Here is a 17,433-nt window from a genome sequence, read left to right as displayed (position 1 = left end):
GTGGTTCGATCCCAAGCTCCTCCAGTCTGCATGCCAAATATCCTTGGGCAATATACTAACCCCATCGGAGTGTGAATGTGTATGAATGTTAGTTAGTAAGCACTTAACAACTTAGAAAAACGTGCTCGTGTGAATGTGATTGTGTGAATGAATTAGTTGTATAAAGTGCTTTGAGTGCTCAGAGTAGAAAAGTGCTATATAAGAACCATTTGCCATTTACACTGTGATGGCTAGAGGTTTGGGTCAGGGTGCACGTGTGTCGCTTACCTGGGGAGCACCTGGCCTCAGGATGCACTATGGGAAGAAAGCAAGCCGATGGAGGCAGTGTGCTGTTTTGGTTAAGGTCCTGCTGGGAAAACCTGGGTCCTACCATCCATGTAGATGTTACTTTGCCACATACCAACCTGCTTCAAAGCAAAAATGGTTCAGGAATGGTTTGAGGTGCACAACAAAGAGTTTGAGGTGTTGGCTCTGCCTCCAAATTCCCCAGATCTCAATCTAATCACGCATCTGTCCGACATGCCGGACAAACAAGTCTGATCAAAGGAGGCCCCACCTCACAGCTCACAGAACCACTTACATACCACAGCACACCCTCAGGGGTCAGGTGGGCTACACATTGAAAATCAAATGTGATTGTATGTGAACTTTTTGTCTCTCATCTACAATTTATGGCTCTTAGTAATTATATGTTTCTTTTTTTGTGCACCACAAGAGAAAGAAACTCTGCAAGATGAGCAATGAAAATAATAAATCAAACAGAACATCATCACAGGGAAATATGATCAGAAGCTACACACAACTACACGCATTCAAAGCCTCAATTCAATACCTGAACTTCCCTCCAAGCTGCTCAAGTGCCTCTGTGTAAATTGTCCTTCAGAAACTCCCTCCTCGCTGCGCTCATACACTTTAACAAATGGATGTATGAATGTGTTTAGACTGTTTATTTGTGTTGTAATGAGAGGCTTTAATCAGGGGTGTCATGGGTTTGAATTGTTCCTCCGAGTGTGCACGGAAACTCCCCTCCCCTCCAAACATACACGCACGCACAACTCAGTGATTTATGCGAAACATTAAAGGCAATCATGTTGGGCTGGGCCTTGTCCTTTGTATTGCACAGGCTGCTTGAAATATGGAAAAGCCAAGCTGTTCCCTGATATACAGGCACACGCATAAACATAAAGACCATAAACACACACACATGCACGGGTGTTTGTGTGTATCCTGTTCTTCTTAAATATGAATAATTAGTGCAGAATAAATGAATAGATTGTGGGTTTTGTTTTCTTTTTTTCTTTCTTGTAAATATACAAAACACACAGGGAAACTTTTTGATTGTAAATAGATATGCAGACTCTCCCACACAGACATGCACGTGTGTTTAGTTCAACAGTTGCTTTAAATCTCATAGTTGGTAGTTTGGAGGCAGAGAAACAAGCCTCAGCCATTCACTGAGATGTACAGCCTCAATAAAAACATGTATAAAAAATATGTAAATAAAAACCGAACGCAACAATCCCAAAAAATCTCATAAACCCAGATTTTCTTCACAATAAAACACAAAAAACATCAAGTGTTGTAAATGGAAACATTTTACTGTTCCGTGAAGAATATTAGCTCATTTTGGATTTGATGATGGCAACATTGGGTCAATAAGAGGCTAAAAAAAGTAAGTGCTGCTAAAAGGGAACAGCTGGAGGAACATTTTACGACTAATTAGGTTCATTGGCAGCACATCGCTAACATGACTGGGTATACAAAGAGCATCTTAGAGAGGCAGAGGTTCACCAATCTGCAAAAGAACTGCATCTACAAATTATGGAGAAGTTTCAGAATGATAATTTACCGTGCAAGACTTTTAATGTGTAATCTACAACATAGAATATCATAGATCATAATATCAAAAGGGTCAGAGAATGGTCTTTGGATAGTCAATCTTTTGGCTTCAATGTATTAAAAACGATTCTGTGATGGAAATCGCTGCACAGGATTCAGATCACTGTACCATCCACAAATGCAGATCCAAGCTCTTTCAAGTGGAAACGGCTGTGCGATCAGATGGATTTAAATTTGAAATTCTTATTGGGAAACATGAATGCCTCATCTCCCGGACTAAATAGACGAGGGAGCATCGTATCCGTGTGTTTTCTATGGTCTCTGCGACCAAAAAGAACATTTCTCAGTTAAAATCAGATTCTCACATGCTGGAATTTGAAAATCTAAAAGAAAAACTGAGTTAAGGATGTTGGATAAAGTCTGTAAAACAATAGTGAAGAGAGGGGGAAAAAACAGGAAGCTTGACTGACAGAGAACAGGAAATACTGTCTAAGATGGCAGGAAAAAGGGTGCATTTTAAGGCCAAAACCAATTTTCTACAGGTTGGTATGGCACCAATTTCAATGCACCTGTCAGGGAATTCATTTCCATTCAATAAGCTCTTTATGGTAAATGTGTCGAGACAGTGATATTGGTTGAGAAATAGAACGTTTAAGCAAAATGATCCCAGATTGCGTATGGTTGTAAAATATTTTTCTTTGTCATTATTTTAGTGTGGGGAGAAAAAAACAGCTAAAAATACACAAAGCATTACTGAAACTGATCTATCCTCGACGTGACAGCTGTCTTTGCTGTTCAGCTGAAAGACCTAAGAGGTGTAAAACTTTCTGGAGAAAATATTATTTTTCCTGTGGCATTGTCCCCCTACTGGGGTGTGGTGCACTGATGTCATGAATAAATGCATGTCATGCCTCCACGGTGCAGAACCCATCACTGTCTCGCCTGGGATGAACCATTCTGACTCCCATCCTCCCTCCTCCTACGCCCCCGCTCCTGCTTTTTTCACACCATCACTGGAAGAATTAGGCCCGACTTCCCTCCAGAGCTGCAGCCAATCAACAACAGCTGTCCACAGCTTCTCTGAAGGAAATTGATTGGTTTAGTGTACACATGGGCTTATCCAATGAGGCGAAAGCTGTGACCTGTGGGAAGCAGTCTCTATAAAAGGCAAGAGGATGTGCAGAAGTATTAAAGGCTGTGTTATTCTGAAGGTGCATGCTATACCACCACCAAACCCAAGACACTATGAACTCAAAGATCTGACACACGGAGGGTTGCAGTCTTGCTCCTTAAGATATTAAGGAAAATGCTTTCCTGAGGAATTCCACATTCTAAACATTCTAGTTCAAGAGGTCTGTTTGAGCAGGGAAGGAACTGACTGACATTACAGGTTGCAGATAATGAGTTCCACGGGGGAGGGAGATAATCAGCCAGTGGCTGTTGGAGGCATCATCCCATACCACTGTGGGGTTGGTGTCCCAGGAAACCAGCGGTGGCAGCGTTACTCTGAGGCCACTCTACGATAACGAATGCGCCTTTAATGCCCGTTAACGATCGCTGGGTCACAGCGTGATTCCCAGGGAAGAGAAAAAAGTTCCTACTTTGTTTTTTCTATCTTATTGTTTTTATGAGACAGCTATGTGTCTCACCTCAGGTGGAGAGTGTTTACTCACCAAAGCTGCAACAACACTTATCCAGCGAAGACAAATGTATAAAAGTCTGGCCCTCCTAACAAGGCGCTATTAAAATTACATGCCACTGTCAGTATCTTGCCCCGGGTGCCGTGTTTAGAAATCGTGTACTGCTCCTTATTGCTTGCATTGGAGAGGAATAACTGAAGTTAGAGAGAGCATACTATATCTCTGCTTGTGTGTATATGTGTGTGTGTGTACTTGTCTTAACTTTGTTCTCCTTACTCCCCCCCCCCCAGGTCAATATGACGATAATCACAAGTCTTGATTTTTCTCTGAGAGAAAAGAGTATTTTAATGGTGCTTTATAGATTATCACCATGAAATGCAGGGGTGGAGGCATAAAAATTTATTTTCTTCCTGACTGCCACAAATACAGTCGGAGGCGATGGGGGGGGGGGGGGGGGGGGGGGGGGGGGGCTCAGACACCACATCAGATGTCTGCCGGGGACTTCGCCCTGGGAGATTTGGATTAACTTTCAGGTTGGCTGAGCAGAAACCATAATGATTCTCTCTGTCTGCCCTTGAAATTATCTTCTCATCACTTACTCAAATTGATAGATGCAGTCATTTTTATTTTTCCCCCCTCCTTTCTCGCTCACCTAGTTCCATTTGCAGGTTTGAATAATGCCAGAAGATGTAACACCTCATATGATGAGCGCATCATCTGCAGGGTAAGCCGTGTGGTCCGTCATACCCTCGGGTTCACTTTTAAAAATCCCACAAATTTTCAAAGGAGGAATAGACAGCCATTTTTTCCCCTGTCTTTTCTTCCTAAGTCAGCAACAAACTGCGAAATTCCCCACAGAAGATGTCAAAACAGATTAGCTCCCTTCTAATCCACTCCCCAGATTAAATGATTGTAACAATCAAACTGGCTTCAAGGCTTTGCATAATTTACTCTTTCCCCCCTCATATCTTTTGAAATTCTGTCTTTGACTTTTTACTCCTCTGTTGCATCGCAGCCTTGAAGAATTATCACCCTGTAAATCGATGAAGATGATGTATGAGGCATCCACAGCCAGTGGTATAAACCCTTCTGCTTTCTGTGATGTATGATGATGTATCACGCTGAATGGAGTACCTATTTACTGACTCCTTTTCTAATGGAAGCAGACAAATCCAGGGAAGGCTGCTACTCAGTAATACGCCTAATGTGTGACAGCATTTTGAAAACATTTTATTTGATCAGTTGCTGTCTGCAGATGTCAAAGTCAGGACACGTGGATTGAATGCTTCAATTTTGCTTTCTACGTTTAATCAAATCTGCGGCCATTATAACATTAATAAAGCAGATTTTACTGATGCATGTCAGATTACGCATCATCCAAATGAGCTTTGATAGCCAATCAGTCATTATCAGGACTAAAAAGTGATAAATAGCCCAGAGTAGCTCAGGCTTTGAATGAATGAGTTGTGAATATTTTCTGAATTTGTCTAGATTCTGTTTGCATGCGACTACAGTGCTGATCGCATCTACGGAACGTCTCTGCACACATGATAGTTGTGCAATCTGCGTCTCATCTCGCCGTCTTCCTCTGTGTGTATTTGTGTATGCATCACTCTTACCTGCTGCTCGCCACAGTGAGGTAGGTGGCTGACAGTGGATCATTAAACACTGCTTCGGTCTGGTGGACTGATACTGGGTAGAAAAAAAACACATCATCGCTTTATGATGATGTAAGTTGCAACATTTCTGTGGCGGGGGCGTGGCCCCGGGCGCAGCTGCCGGGGAGGAGTGGAGCAGAAGGCTCAACAGGGCGGCGCTGCGAGGCCGGTAAGAACAGCTGATGGTGTTTATGTACTGATGATGGTCTCCCTCCGCTGTGTTTATAGTGAGACGGGGAGGAGCGGCGAGGGGAGATCAGCTGGGCTCGTGAGCTGTCAGGCTGTGCGACTGAGTCAGCTGTCAAACAAACAAACCAATAAATGTGGAAATTGGCAGTACATACCTGCGTGTGCGTGTATTTGTGCCTGGTGTATTCCACAAGTGGTGCCTAAACCCAGGAGAGTGCCGGTGGGGATATGTCCGACCCACAGGCCGCGCCACCCGCCCAGCCCCTGCAATACTTGGCGCAGATGCTGGCGGAGATGGCGGCGATGAGCCGGGATCAGGCGGCCGACCAGCGTGCCCACCTGGCCGCGCTGCGGGAGCAAACGGACCGACAGACACAAGTTCTGGAGCGGCTGGTCGGGGCCGCTGCCACGCCGAAGCCCTCGCCACTGTCGGTGACGGTGCCCCGGATGGGGGACGGGGACGACCCACAGATTTTTTTGGAGACCTTCCGTGCCACGGCGGAGGCTTGCCAATGGCCGCGGGAGGAGTGGGCTCCGCGGCTGCTCCCCCTGCTGTCTGGGGAGGCACAAACAGCGGCCCTGAGTCTGCCTCCGGCGTCAAGGAGCAGCTTCCCGGATGTGAGCCGGGCGGTGGTGGACAGGCTGGGGCTCACCGCCGAAGACCATCGCCGGCGGTTCCGGGCCTGTCGGCTGGCTACAACGGACCGACCATTCGCCTGGGCCCGACAGCTGCGCGACGCGGCGGTGCGCTGGCTGCAGCCGGGAACATCGGTGGGCGAGACGAAGCTGGTGGACAAGGTGGTGCTGGAGCAGTTCACGGAAGGATTACCAGCGGAGACGGCGAGATGGGTCCGGTGCCACCGGCCCGCAAGCTTGGAGGTAGCGGTGACGCTGGCGGAGGACCACCTTGCCGCTGGAGCAGGGGAATCCGGGGACGCCGGACGGAGGCTGGCCAAACAGGCCCCAGTGCCGGCCCCGAGGTGCCGTGTGCCGGCACCAGGGGACGCCGGCCCCGGAAGTGTCCCCCATGGGTGATTTCCCACTGGAGCAGTCTCGTGACGGCACCCTACGCTCAGCCTTTGACCAAGTGATGGCTATTGATGGTCACGTGGTGCGCCCTGAGGCCGCGCAGACCTACCCGCGTTTCGTCTTATTAAAGGACCGATTATATCGAGTGAGTCGTGACACTCAGACTGAGGAAACACACACCCAGTTGTTGGTGCCGCAGGGCCGCCGGGAAACGCTTTTCCAGGCGGCCCACTATAACCCCATGGCAGGGCATATGGGCTACGAGAAAACTCTGGAGCGAATAACGGCCCGATTTTATTGGCCTGGCATCCGAGCGGATGTGCGCCGCTGGTGCGCGTCCTGCCCGGACTGCCAACTTGTTAACCAGCCGGCCATACCGAGAGCGCCTCTGCGCCCTCTCCCCCTCATTGAGGTCCCGTTTGAGCGCATCGGCATGGACCTCATCGGGCCGTTTCACCGGAGTGCACGCGGTTACCGCTTTGTGTTAGTCCTGGTGGATTACGCAACGCGGTACCCGGAAGCAGTTCCGCTGCGCACCATCTCGGCTAAAAGTGTGGCGCAGGCACTGTTTCAGGTCATCTCCCGAGTCGGAATCCCGAAAGAGATACTGACTGACCAGGGCACGTCGTTTATGTCTCGTACACTGCGGGAACTGTACGAATTACTGGGCATTAAATCTATTCAGACCAGCGTCTACCACCCTCAGACTGACGGGCTGGTGGAGCGGCTGAATAAGACCTTAAAATCCATGATTCGGAAGTTCATTAACGAGGATGAACGCAATTGGGATCACTGGCTAGACCCTCTGTTATTCGCAGTGCGGGAGGTGCCCCAGGCCTCCACGGGATTTTCTCCCTTTGAACTGCTGCTCGGCAGGAGGCCACGTGGGGTGCTCGACCTGATTAAAGAAAGCTGGGAGGACGGTCCGAGCCCCGCCAAAAATGAGATTCAGTACGTGTTGGACCTGAGAGCAAAACTCCACACTTTGGGGAGGTTGTCACGGGAGAATTTGCTCCAGGCTCAGCAGCGTCAGCAACGCCTGTATAACAGAGGGGCTAGACTCAGGCAATTTTCACCGGGGGATAAAGTGCTTGTGTTACTCCCTTCTTCCTGCTCGAAGTTGCTCGCCAAGTGGCAAGGTCCCTTTGTGGTCACACGGCGTGTCGGGGACGTGGACTATGAGGTCGCTCGGTCGGACAGGGGAGGAGCCGCGCAGATTTATCACCTCAATCTCCTCAAACAGTGGAGAGAGGCTGAAACCGCTTCTCTGGTGAGCCTGGTGAAGGAGAGAGATGAGTTGGGGCCTGAGGTGCCAAATTCTATCATTTCCACCTCCCTCCCTTGTGATGACCATCTCACACAGGCCCAGAGAGCGGACGTTGTCGCGTTGCAACAGCGCTTTGCGGACGTGTTCTCCCCCCTGCCCGGCCGGACGTCCCTCATCGAGCACCATTTCGTGACGCAGCCCGGCGTGACGGTGCGTTCACGGCCCTACAGGCTCCCGGAGCATAAGCGAAAAATCGTGCAGAGGGACTTGGCGGAAATGCTGAGGATGGGAGTAATAGATGAGTCGCACAGCGCCTGGTGTAGCCCCATCGTTCTGGTGGCGAAGAAGGATGGGTCTATACGGTTCTGTGTCGACTATCGCAGGGTGAACGAAGTGTCACGCTTTGATGCCTACCCCATGCCTCGGGTCGACGAGCTCCTGGACCGGTTAGGCACGGCCCGCTTTTTCACGACGCTGGACTTAACCAAGGGCTATTGGCAGATTCCCTTGTCTGCCGAGGCCTGGGAGAAAACGGCCTTCTCCACTCCGTACGGTTTGTACCAGTTCGTGACACTCCCGTTCGGCCTGTTCGGGGCCCCGGCCACTTTCCAGCGTCTCATGGACCGGGTACTGCGTCCGCACGCGGCGTATGCTGCCGCCTACCTGGATGACGTGATCATCCACAGCGACACCTGGGCGGAGCATGTGCTGCGGGTGGCCGCGGTCCTGGAGTCCCTGAGGGGGGCGGGGCTCACGGCCAATCCGAAGAAGTGCGCGGTTGGACGGAGGGAGGTGCAGTATCTGGGGTACCACCTGGGGGGCGGGCAGGTGTGGCCACAGGTGGAGAAGACGGCGGCTATCGCATCCTGCCCGCGCCCCAGGACGAAAAAGGAGGTGAGACGGCTCTTGGGGTTGGCGGGTTACTATCGTCGCTTTGTGCCGGGGTTTGCGCAGCTAACCAGCCCCCTGACCGATCTCACTCGAAAGGGTGCCCCGGATCTGGTCCAGTGGACGGGGCCGTGCCAGGCGGCGTTTGTGCGAGTGAAAAACGCTCTCTGTGGGGAGCCACTGCTTCACACTCCTAACTTTTCCCTCCCGTTTGTTCTGCAGACTGACGCCTCGGACAGAGGGCTGGGAGCCGTTTTGTCTCAGCAGGTGAGGGGAGCTGACCGCCCTGTCCTGTACATCAGCCGGAAGCTAGCGGAGCACAAGCGCCGGTACAGCACCGTGGAGAAGGAGTGCCTGGCCATCCGGTGGGCGGTCGGCTCCCTGCGCTATTACCTCCTGGGACGCTCATTCACCCTCTGTTCGGACCACGCCCCGCTGCAGTGGCTCCACCGCATGAAAGATGCCAACGCCCGGATCACCCGATGGTATCTGGCATTGCAGCCCTTTAAGTTCAAGGTGATCCATAGGCCGGGGGTACAGATGGCGGTGGCCGATTTCCTCTCTCGCTCGCGAGGGGGGGAGTTGGCTTGGCCGGACAGCTCCCCGGCCTCGAACGGGCGGTGGGGGTGTGTGGCGGGGGCGTGGCCCTGGGCGCAGCTGCCGGGGAGGAGTGGAGCAGAAGGCTCAACAGGGCGGCGCTGCGAGGCCGGTAAGAACAGCTGATGGTGTTTATGTACTGATGATGGTCTCCCTCCGCTGTGTTTATAGTGAGATGGGGAGGAGCGGCGAGGGGAGATCAGCTGGGCTCGTGAGCTGTCAGGCTGTGCGACTGAGTCAGCTGTCAAACAAACAAACTAATAAATGTGGAAATTGGCAGTACATACCTGCGTGTGCGTGTATTTGTGCCTGGTGTATTCCACAATTTCCTTTTTAGAATCATAGTTTTTAAGTTCTAGGCCTTTTTGTCAATTTTCAACCAATAAATCATTAAGTCGACCTTGAAGGTCTTGGTGTATGTGAGAAAAATTTTAATGGATTGTTAACATGACTCCACTCTACACCCCTACAAGGTTTTATCAGAATACATGTGCCAGTGCTGCCAAAAACAACCTCCTCGGCAGAGGTAATAAAATGAAGGTTGGAGTTGATGTTGAAGGATACGCTGGCATCATACCCCTACAAATATTACAGTTCTCTTTGATCAATAGTTGTTCTCTTCTGTGCACTGCAGCATAGTGATGTTAGGCTCATGACAGCATAGCCTTTTCCTAATCTGCACTGTTCAGGCAACACAGAGAACTGATCCAGAATCCGTAAAGGAATCAGAAGTTGGATCTGTAAGCATCAAGTATCAAGAATTCCTATCCTCCAGTTCAAAAGTTTCTGCTCTTAAAATCTTATGGCAGTTTCCAGATTCCGAATACACCGTAGTGCAGTCCAGTCTTTAGGAAGCTGGCCAGAGCTTTAGGGTAAAATCAGTTCTATGTATGCTACAGTTACACCATCGTCATTCTACTCCCGACTTGCAGCTGCCAGTCAATATCTTATTATCAAGCCTCATTGGCCTCGCTGTCAATATGACTGCTCTGCTGCATGTGCCGATTAATGCCAAGGTGCCAATACCAGTTTGAGAGTTTTACGGAGAAATTCTCGAGTTTCCCCGTGCCAGCTGATGCTGATTAACTCCAAATCGTTACTGTTTTTTGTTAGATTCCTTTCAGGTCTCAAATGTGACACTTATCTTTCAGAGACAGGTATGAAAGTCAATATGTTTTGCCATTACACAGTACACACAACTGCTGATGCCAAGGAGCTTTATATTTTCCTTTGGGGAAAATAGCTAGTGTTAAATATAATACTGGCATTAGTGTAGTCCTCTGCTCTCCTGTGGTTCCCACTGGAGGGACCCAGACTGTTCATATAAAGAACAGAGCCACGCTGTAAGCCAGCAAGTGTCCCAGTAGCCTTCTAATAGCTCAGGCAGTGCAGAACCTTTACTTCACCTGTGCTTCACCTTTGCATCCTTCCTCCTCTGGCCACCAGCGATGGGAAAATAGTTTCTCATGTGGGAGTTGCTGCGTGTTCAGAGTCCTGCTCAGCTTAATCTGCACTATGTCATACTGTAAGACTCTGCTCACTGTACAGATGTCGATCCAGATGAAGGGAAAAAAAGTTGAGGGCCAAGGTTTGTCTCCCTTAAGGTTACTTTATGTTTTTAGTGGATGACTGGAAGAGATTGAGCAAAAACAAAAGGAGCGAGAGATAAACAGTTCGCTCTTCATAAACGCTACAAGTTGACTTAAACTAGTTCACTTTCATAGGTCACATTTTAGAATTAAAATAGGTATTTTTTTATATACACTATGGGGTAATAGTATTTTACTACAGCTTAAGTAGTGCACAGGTATATTTGTCAATGTTCATACTGGGAATAACAACGTAACAATTGCACTCTACACATGAGTTACTGATCTGAACAGATCCAACTACAAAGATAAAATGGAGAAAAAAGGATTCAGTCAGTAGCTCTCTTGTGAATAATTTTGGATATTTCACTGCTGTTGTCTGAGTCATTGATGGCAGCATTCAGCATTTTAAAACTACAGCTCATGTGACCGTAGTGTGAGCACAGTCTATTACTGGATTCTGAAAAGTAGCTAAAAAGTGAAGCATGCTCTTCTTTACCAGAAGTGAACAAACAAATCATTGAAGACGACTAAGCTGCTTCTTACTCCCCAGGAAAGCTCAGCCGAGCACAGTTTTCCACACAAGTATCACCTTACTGTGCCACTTTAAATTATACGTGAGCAGCAGGAAAAAAAAATCACCAGCATATTACTGACGCAAATGTCTACATGACTCTTAACTTTAGCCAAGTCAGAATGGAGTGTAGTAAGCATCCCAGTTACCTGGTGCATAGGCTGAAGCTCAGGAAAAGTTTGAGCTCTGGGCGTCCAACCAACCAATCAGCCAGCTTGATGAGACACGAGGTTAACTTTGGTTGGCACACAGCTCCACCACAGTGTTGAGAAGCCCACTAATCATGCAAATAACTGCACTTTACTGATGCTGCAGAAAATTTGTCGATGTGATCTCAAACAGATGTGGACACACCTGCAGCGTGACTTGTTCTCTCCAGCTGCGCACCCCGTTATCCACTTATAAACTAATAAAGATTGATGGTGGATCAGGGATCGACCTCTAAAACTTTGTAGCCCCAATGGAAAGTTTGGGCACTCCTGCACACAAATCACCTTCTTTTAGTTGCAGACAAATACATTTGGGTCACTGTTCACAGACAACACAAGCTTTTTTCCAGTGATCGTGCTTTTTAGCATATTTATGTGTTGAAAACAGAAAGGTCAACTTCTTTCAGGAAGTTAATGAAAGTCCTTGAAGGGAAGCCAGGGAAGCTGTCACCTGCCCTGATGATAGATAGCAGGTTCATTATTATTATCATTCCCAGCTCTAGCACAGAGTTTTATGCCTTCACTAGAGCCATTTGTTGATTAATTAATCAGGTAATGTATGCTATCTGTGCTACAAAAGAGCCCACATATCACTCCCTTTGCCTCTGGGCTCTTTACGAAGCCACAAACTCGGGTCTCCTGTAGCACATTCGAAAGATTGCAATTCCAAAACAGGTGCTACCAAAAGAGAAGCCATTTGCACAAAGGTCCATGCTGCTTTTAATGTAAAGTAGAATAATAAACATCCTTGAGGGAACCAGTCTCCCATTTCATGAATATATTTCCTTTCACTGGCCCTAAGTGAACCACGTCTGATGTAATCTTTTTTCAGCTTTTAGAGAAAGTTCTCAAACTGTCAAATAAAGAACAGCCATGGAAAAAAAAAAGTATAATAAACTTGGCACCATACCATCCCCAGCATCGTGGGGCTTGGAGCGCACAGAGCTTGATGTCTTCTCTGTCTGAAGTTAGAGGGGAGTGGTCAAAAAAACAAAAGCCCAGAGGGGACATCAGAAGCGATGTTGGTGTTTGTAATGCAAGAACGCAGAGTTTTGTTCCAATGGATCAATAAATTCCAGTCCTGTTTTTGTTAAATTTCTTCTCACGTCACACTTTTAAACTCCACTGAGCTTTGTGAAAGATGATTGACTGATGATTGGATTCATTTGTTTTATAGCTATTGTAAAAAAGTCTATACTGAGAAAACTATGACAAAAAAAAACTGGCCAAATCACCAGCACAGCAACATGATGTCATGCCAGAGCAGACAGTGTGCCATGCATAGAGCTGCTGTGTGGTGTACAGATGTGCACTCCCTTGGTACCTTTCATCCTTCCATTGTGTACATGTTTTTCACTTCCTCCACGGCTTGCTGCACCACGGAGCAGGATATGACATCGTGCTCCCATAAAAACTGCATTTGCTGTTCCAGTCTCATCGTGAAGTTGCTCTTTTATCGTGTAATCCTGCGCAGTGATGAAGTCAGACGATGGAATCAGATATCAAAGCCATTTGAGACTGTGTGGTCCTGTAGATGTCCCCGTACTCCCCCGTCAGCTGTAAGCCTGCGATCTGTATCCTCTCCTCATCATTTTCTCACGCTCTGTCTTCAGACGCTCTCCACTCATTTGACTTGCCAAGTCAAATGAGTGGATATCTGACGAGAATCATGCTCTCAGCTTGTCCCTCACCTTGCCTCATATATGTCCAGACCAGTGTCTCACTCCTGTCATTAAATTGTAAAAGTTTGCATTGGCCAGAGTGTTAGAGATATCAGCCAGCTTTCCAGTTGTCCTGGTTGCACAGCTTTCAAACATCTAAACCACAGGTGTCAAACAGAAGGCTCTAAATATGTAGTTGAAGTTCTTTACACTGAGTGAAAGGGGAGCTTTCACTGGTCTGGCACACTTTTGATCACAGTGGGCCATATGTGTAATGTAATCAACTACAGAGGAAGAAAGTGGAAGCAGAGTTACTTTTTATACCATAGCTGAATCTTTTCTGCTGTGTTGTGTGGCCAGTGTGTCGTCTTATCATTTGATATGTCTTGATGCACTCTGATTACATTCACATTATTCTTATTCTTCCAATAATGGATGGCTTCCCAAGGACGCTCCCTTTGAGCTGCTTCCCAAATATAAATCCAAACCTTTTCTCTTTTCCAGGTTTGGAAAGAACCGGAAGGACGAGCGGCTGGACGACAAGATGGAGAGGAGGAGCTCCACTAAATCCAAAGCAGAGGACATGCAGGCATCAGAAGAGGAGACCCAGCAGATGAGACTGGAACAAGAGAGGTGAGTACTCAAAGAGAGCTTCAGCACTGTAATGATTTCAGTCTAAACTGAACAAAGTGGGGAAGGAAACCCCCCCCCCCCCCCCCACTGTGATTACTGGAAAATTAGCAAACTACCTAATTAACAAAATGGCAGAGGCACAGTTGGGAAATTCTGGGAAAGCACTCTGATGTCAATTTGTGAAATGCCCTCCTTTCTTTTATATCAGTACATTAAATAGATCATTTATAGATTGTTGTTGCCTGTGCCATTCGGAGGCGCTGACCTCCTAATGGTGCTCTTAGGCCCCTGTGGATTTAGCATGATTGAATAGTGCTCATTGTAATAGCGAAATCGATGTAGCGCACCATTTGTCTTCCCCTGCAGCACGCCCAGGTTGTTAATCGCTCAAGAATACACTGTTCCTTTTCATCCTCCTCTTTTGGCCCTCTGTCCTCTTGTCCTCTGGCACCGTGGACGCCGGGATGTCCAAACGAACCGAGGCGAGGCGTCGGTTTTGCTTGCGTGCGCCTCATCCCTCACAGACGAGCCCCGTTTCATTCTCTTCTGGGGCTAGACAGTATTGGTGAAGAAAAAGACAGCTTGCTGCCTCCATTGTTCCCCGCCAGCCAAATGAACTCAGTAATCAAACTGCCGTTGGTAATGGCAGCTAATTGAATAGAAACAATAGGACTTGATAGCGCTCGCTGTTGCAGCGAAGGAAGAGAAGGACGGATGGCTGTCGAAAACACAAACAACTGCAAGCACACACACACGCACACACACACAAACACATACAAATGTCACAAAGGGCCCTCTTCTCAGCTGAAAGGAACATCTGGAGGCCTTGCTCAAAAAGCTGTAATGCATTTCTTGCTGGTATTCACCTATAAGTTGCAACGAAGGTCCTCTCTCCATTGAGGGTATGACCCCCCTCTGGCTGGTGGCCCAACACATTTCCATCAGCGTGCCCTGGAGACTGGTGGCTCTGGTGGTCCATCCAGATCTTTCTTCTTTGAGCAGCTCCCAGGGAGCTGTCATGCTAAGCAGCAGAATCGACACAGACACAGTGGGCACGAGATATGTGGAGCACATGCACTCCCGCACCTCCATCCAAACGCGTCCACGTTATTTAAATCTCGTCTTTCACAGCTGACGTTCTTTCTCCGCCGCTTTGTCTCGCCGTACATCCTCATTCCCCATCTTGTTTGTGTCCGTTCTGCATGTGTGCGCTCCCAGCCCTGCTTCCTCTGCAGGAGAGCAGCCTAATTCTTTCCTTTTGTACCTGTTCCCAAATCCCATCACTCAGCCAGACCAGGATTGTCCCTCAGTTAATGGAAAGGGGATCCTGAGGGAAATTGTGGTGGGCAATAATAAACCAACCTGCCATGGAGCCAAGTCGATATTCAAAGCACCGGGGTTCAGCAGGGTGACGGCTCAGAAATCCATTACTTCTTGTATTTTCTGGTAGCGCTACTGTATTACACTCCTGAGGTGCTACATTTGATTGTCGTAGCTCTAACGTGTACAGCTCGTGCTGTGATTGATTGCTCTGCTGACACAGAGACGCGGCGTTCCAGAGGGCTTTTATGAAATTATGGATCAGAACTCAAGCTGGCAATCGTCAACCGGCACAGCACGTCACCGCGACCCGGCCAGACTCCCAGCTCAGCTGACATTCGCTGTCATTAATTGGAGCAGACAGTTGTGACAGGGGCTTTTAGTGATTCAAAATAGGAGTCATTGAAGAGGTGAAACAGATTAATTCATAAAGCCTGTCCCCTTTTTACCCTGCAGTAAGGTAGCCATGGTCATATATTTAAAACTCTGACCTTGATGTGATTCATGCAGTGTATTCTTGGCCCGTGCTTCCTCGCTGATACAATCCATTTATTTTGCATAAAGCCGTTCTCCTCCATTGATATCTTGTCAGCCACTTATAGACTGAAAATGATGGAGAAGAGAGTACATAAAATTTAGACTCCATTACATCCACAGTGCGCCGGACCCACTTGATGAAGAGCAGGATTTGTTTTGCAAAAAAAAATCTGGCAGATTGGATACAGCTCGTGTGATTGGCTGCTTCATGTCCCATCATTATAACCTGTGGTCCGGCTGATATAAATCCATGTTCAGCTCAGCAGAGGCGGCCATTATTCTTTTTTGCTTTGTTTTTTTGAGCCACTGGACAGCGCCTAAGACAGCTCTATCTGATTGGCTCCTATGGAGAGGACCGTGAAAATACCCAGCACTCTGATTGGATCCCGGGCGTCTGTGGTTCTCATTCATGGAGACAGCTGTGGGGGAGCGAGGCGTGACAGAGAAAGAAGCATGGTTGTGGTGGTGCTGATGGAGCTTCTATCAGTCTCTGTGTTATCGCTGCACGTGTTCGCCCCGAAACTTTTTTCCTTCCTTGGCCAAAGTGTGGGAAGTGCACAAAGCCAACCTGACAATGGTCTTCCTTCATTTTTCTCTTGGACTCAACTCCATTGTCGTCTGTCTTTCTCTGCAGCTGCTGATTATGATGTCCATTCTCTCTTATCTGCTTGGCTCCGCATGGCTTCTAATCAGCAGCCAGCACTCCAGCGCCACTCTCCTTGTTCCCGCTCCCCACAACACAGCAGAAACTATCTCTCTTTTTTCTTTCCTCTTCTTTTTTTTCTTTCCTGGACAATGACCTGCTTCCTGTTGTTTGTTGTTACACTTCCTGCTGAGTCTCACCAAACAAAAACCTGACCCGCGCTTCTGAAATAGTCAGCACAATTCACTTCTGACAGCAAACGGCAAATCCAAGTCTTTTATTTAACAAATGAAACGTCTTTTTATAATTTTGCTCAGCTTAAAGATACTTTGTCCCACTGAATGAAGATCCTAGACTTTAAAGTTCTTCTTTTCCTTCCCAGTGATCACAGTACCAGTGATATTGTTCCATTTTGTCGAACCACCTAATTATTTCAGTATCCTATTCGAGTCTCATTTGCATAGCGAGTTCAAAGGAAGCTCCAACCGGGTTGATTGGGATGGGTGATTACTTTTGTAATTATATTGATACCTACAGCAAGTTAATCCGATTATTAGCGCTGCGAATCAGGACCGCGGAACTCGAACAATTATCTCTGTGATTGCGCTACTATGTCGCGGGCCAAGTGTCAACAGAAAAGCTGCGCTATCAGAGCTTTGCGCTTCTGCGCAGGCAGCTGCGAGCAGAGTCACTTACCCCGCTTTGATTAGATTCAGATGTATGCTGCACTCCGTCTGCACTTCAGAATAATAGAACACGTTTTTGATGAGGGAGTATTGAAAAAAAAATCTATTCAAGGCGGCTGGATGCGAAAGTAAGATGGCAAATACATTCTGTTTCATCCGCCGTGGTAACAATGCATATTGAAGAGGCATGGTTTCGAAACTTCCAAGCGTGCTGACTTCAAAATGAATGTAGGAGAGTAAAGACGCCCCCCACCACCAGCACCGCCGCCGCCGCCTCTTCCCATCTCCTCCTTGTGTCCTTTGGGGTAGATTAAAGATTGACAAACATATGGAGAAGGAGTCTGCTCGCTTTGTTGGTCCAAACAACAGCAAGTGCAGGATTAACAATGAGATTCACTCAGCTCGGAAGAGAAAGGACTCGAGCTGACATGTTGCCACCAGTTCACACCAGGACTCTCCTCCAGCGACACGAAG

The 17,433-nt window shown here is 47.8% G+C and overlaps 1 protein-coding gene across 2 annotated transcripts in view; it reads left to right on the top strand.

Moving 5' to 3' along the window:
* The window catches only part of LOC101476097 (partitioning defective 3 homolog), a 351,693-nt gene that overhangs the window by 244,997 nt on the left and 89,263 nt on the right, over positions 1–17,433 (top strand). For both annotated transcript variants that reach the window (XM_076887953.1, XM_004568509.5), the window contains exon 20: positions 13,645–13,773. In XM_076887953.1, the coding sequence (XP_076744068.1) occupies positions 13,645–13,773 (129 nt within the window). The remainder of the gene's footprint in view (positions 1–13,644; positions 13,774–17,433) is intronic.

This window comes from Maylandia zebra, linkage group LG9, assembly GCF_041146795.1.
Source record: "Maylandia zebra isolate NMK-2024a linkage group LG9, Mzebra_GT3a, whole genome shotgun sequence".
Classification (NCBI taxonomy): Eukaryota; Metazoa; Chordata; class Actinopteri; order Cichliformes; family Cichlidae; genus Maylandia; species Maylandia zebra.
This window is presented reverse-complemented; position numbering and strand designations above follow the sequence as displayed.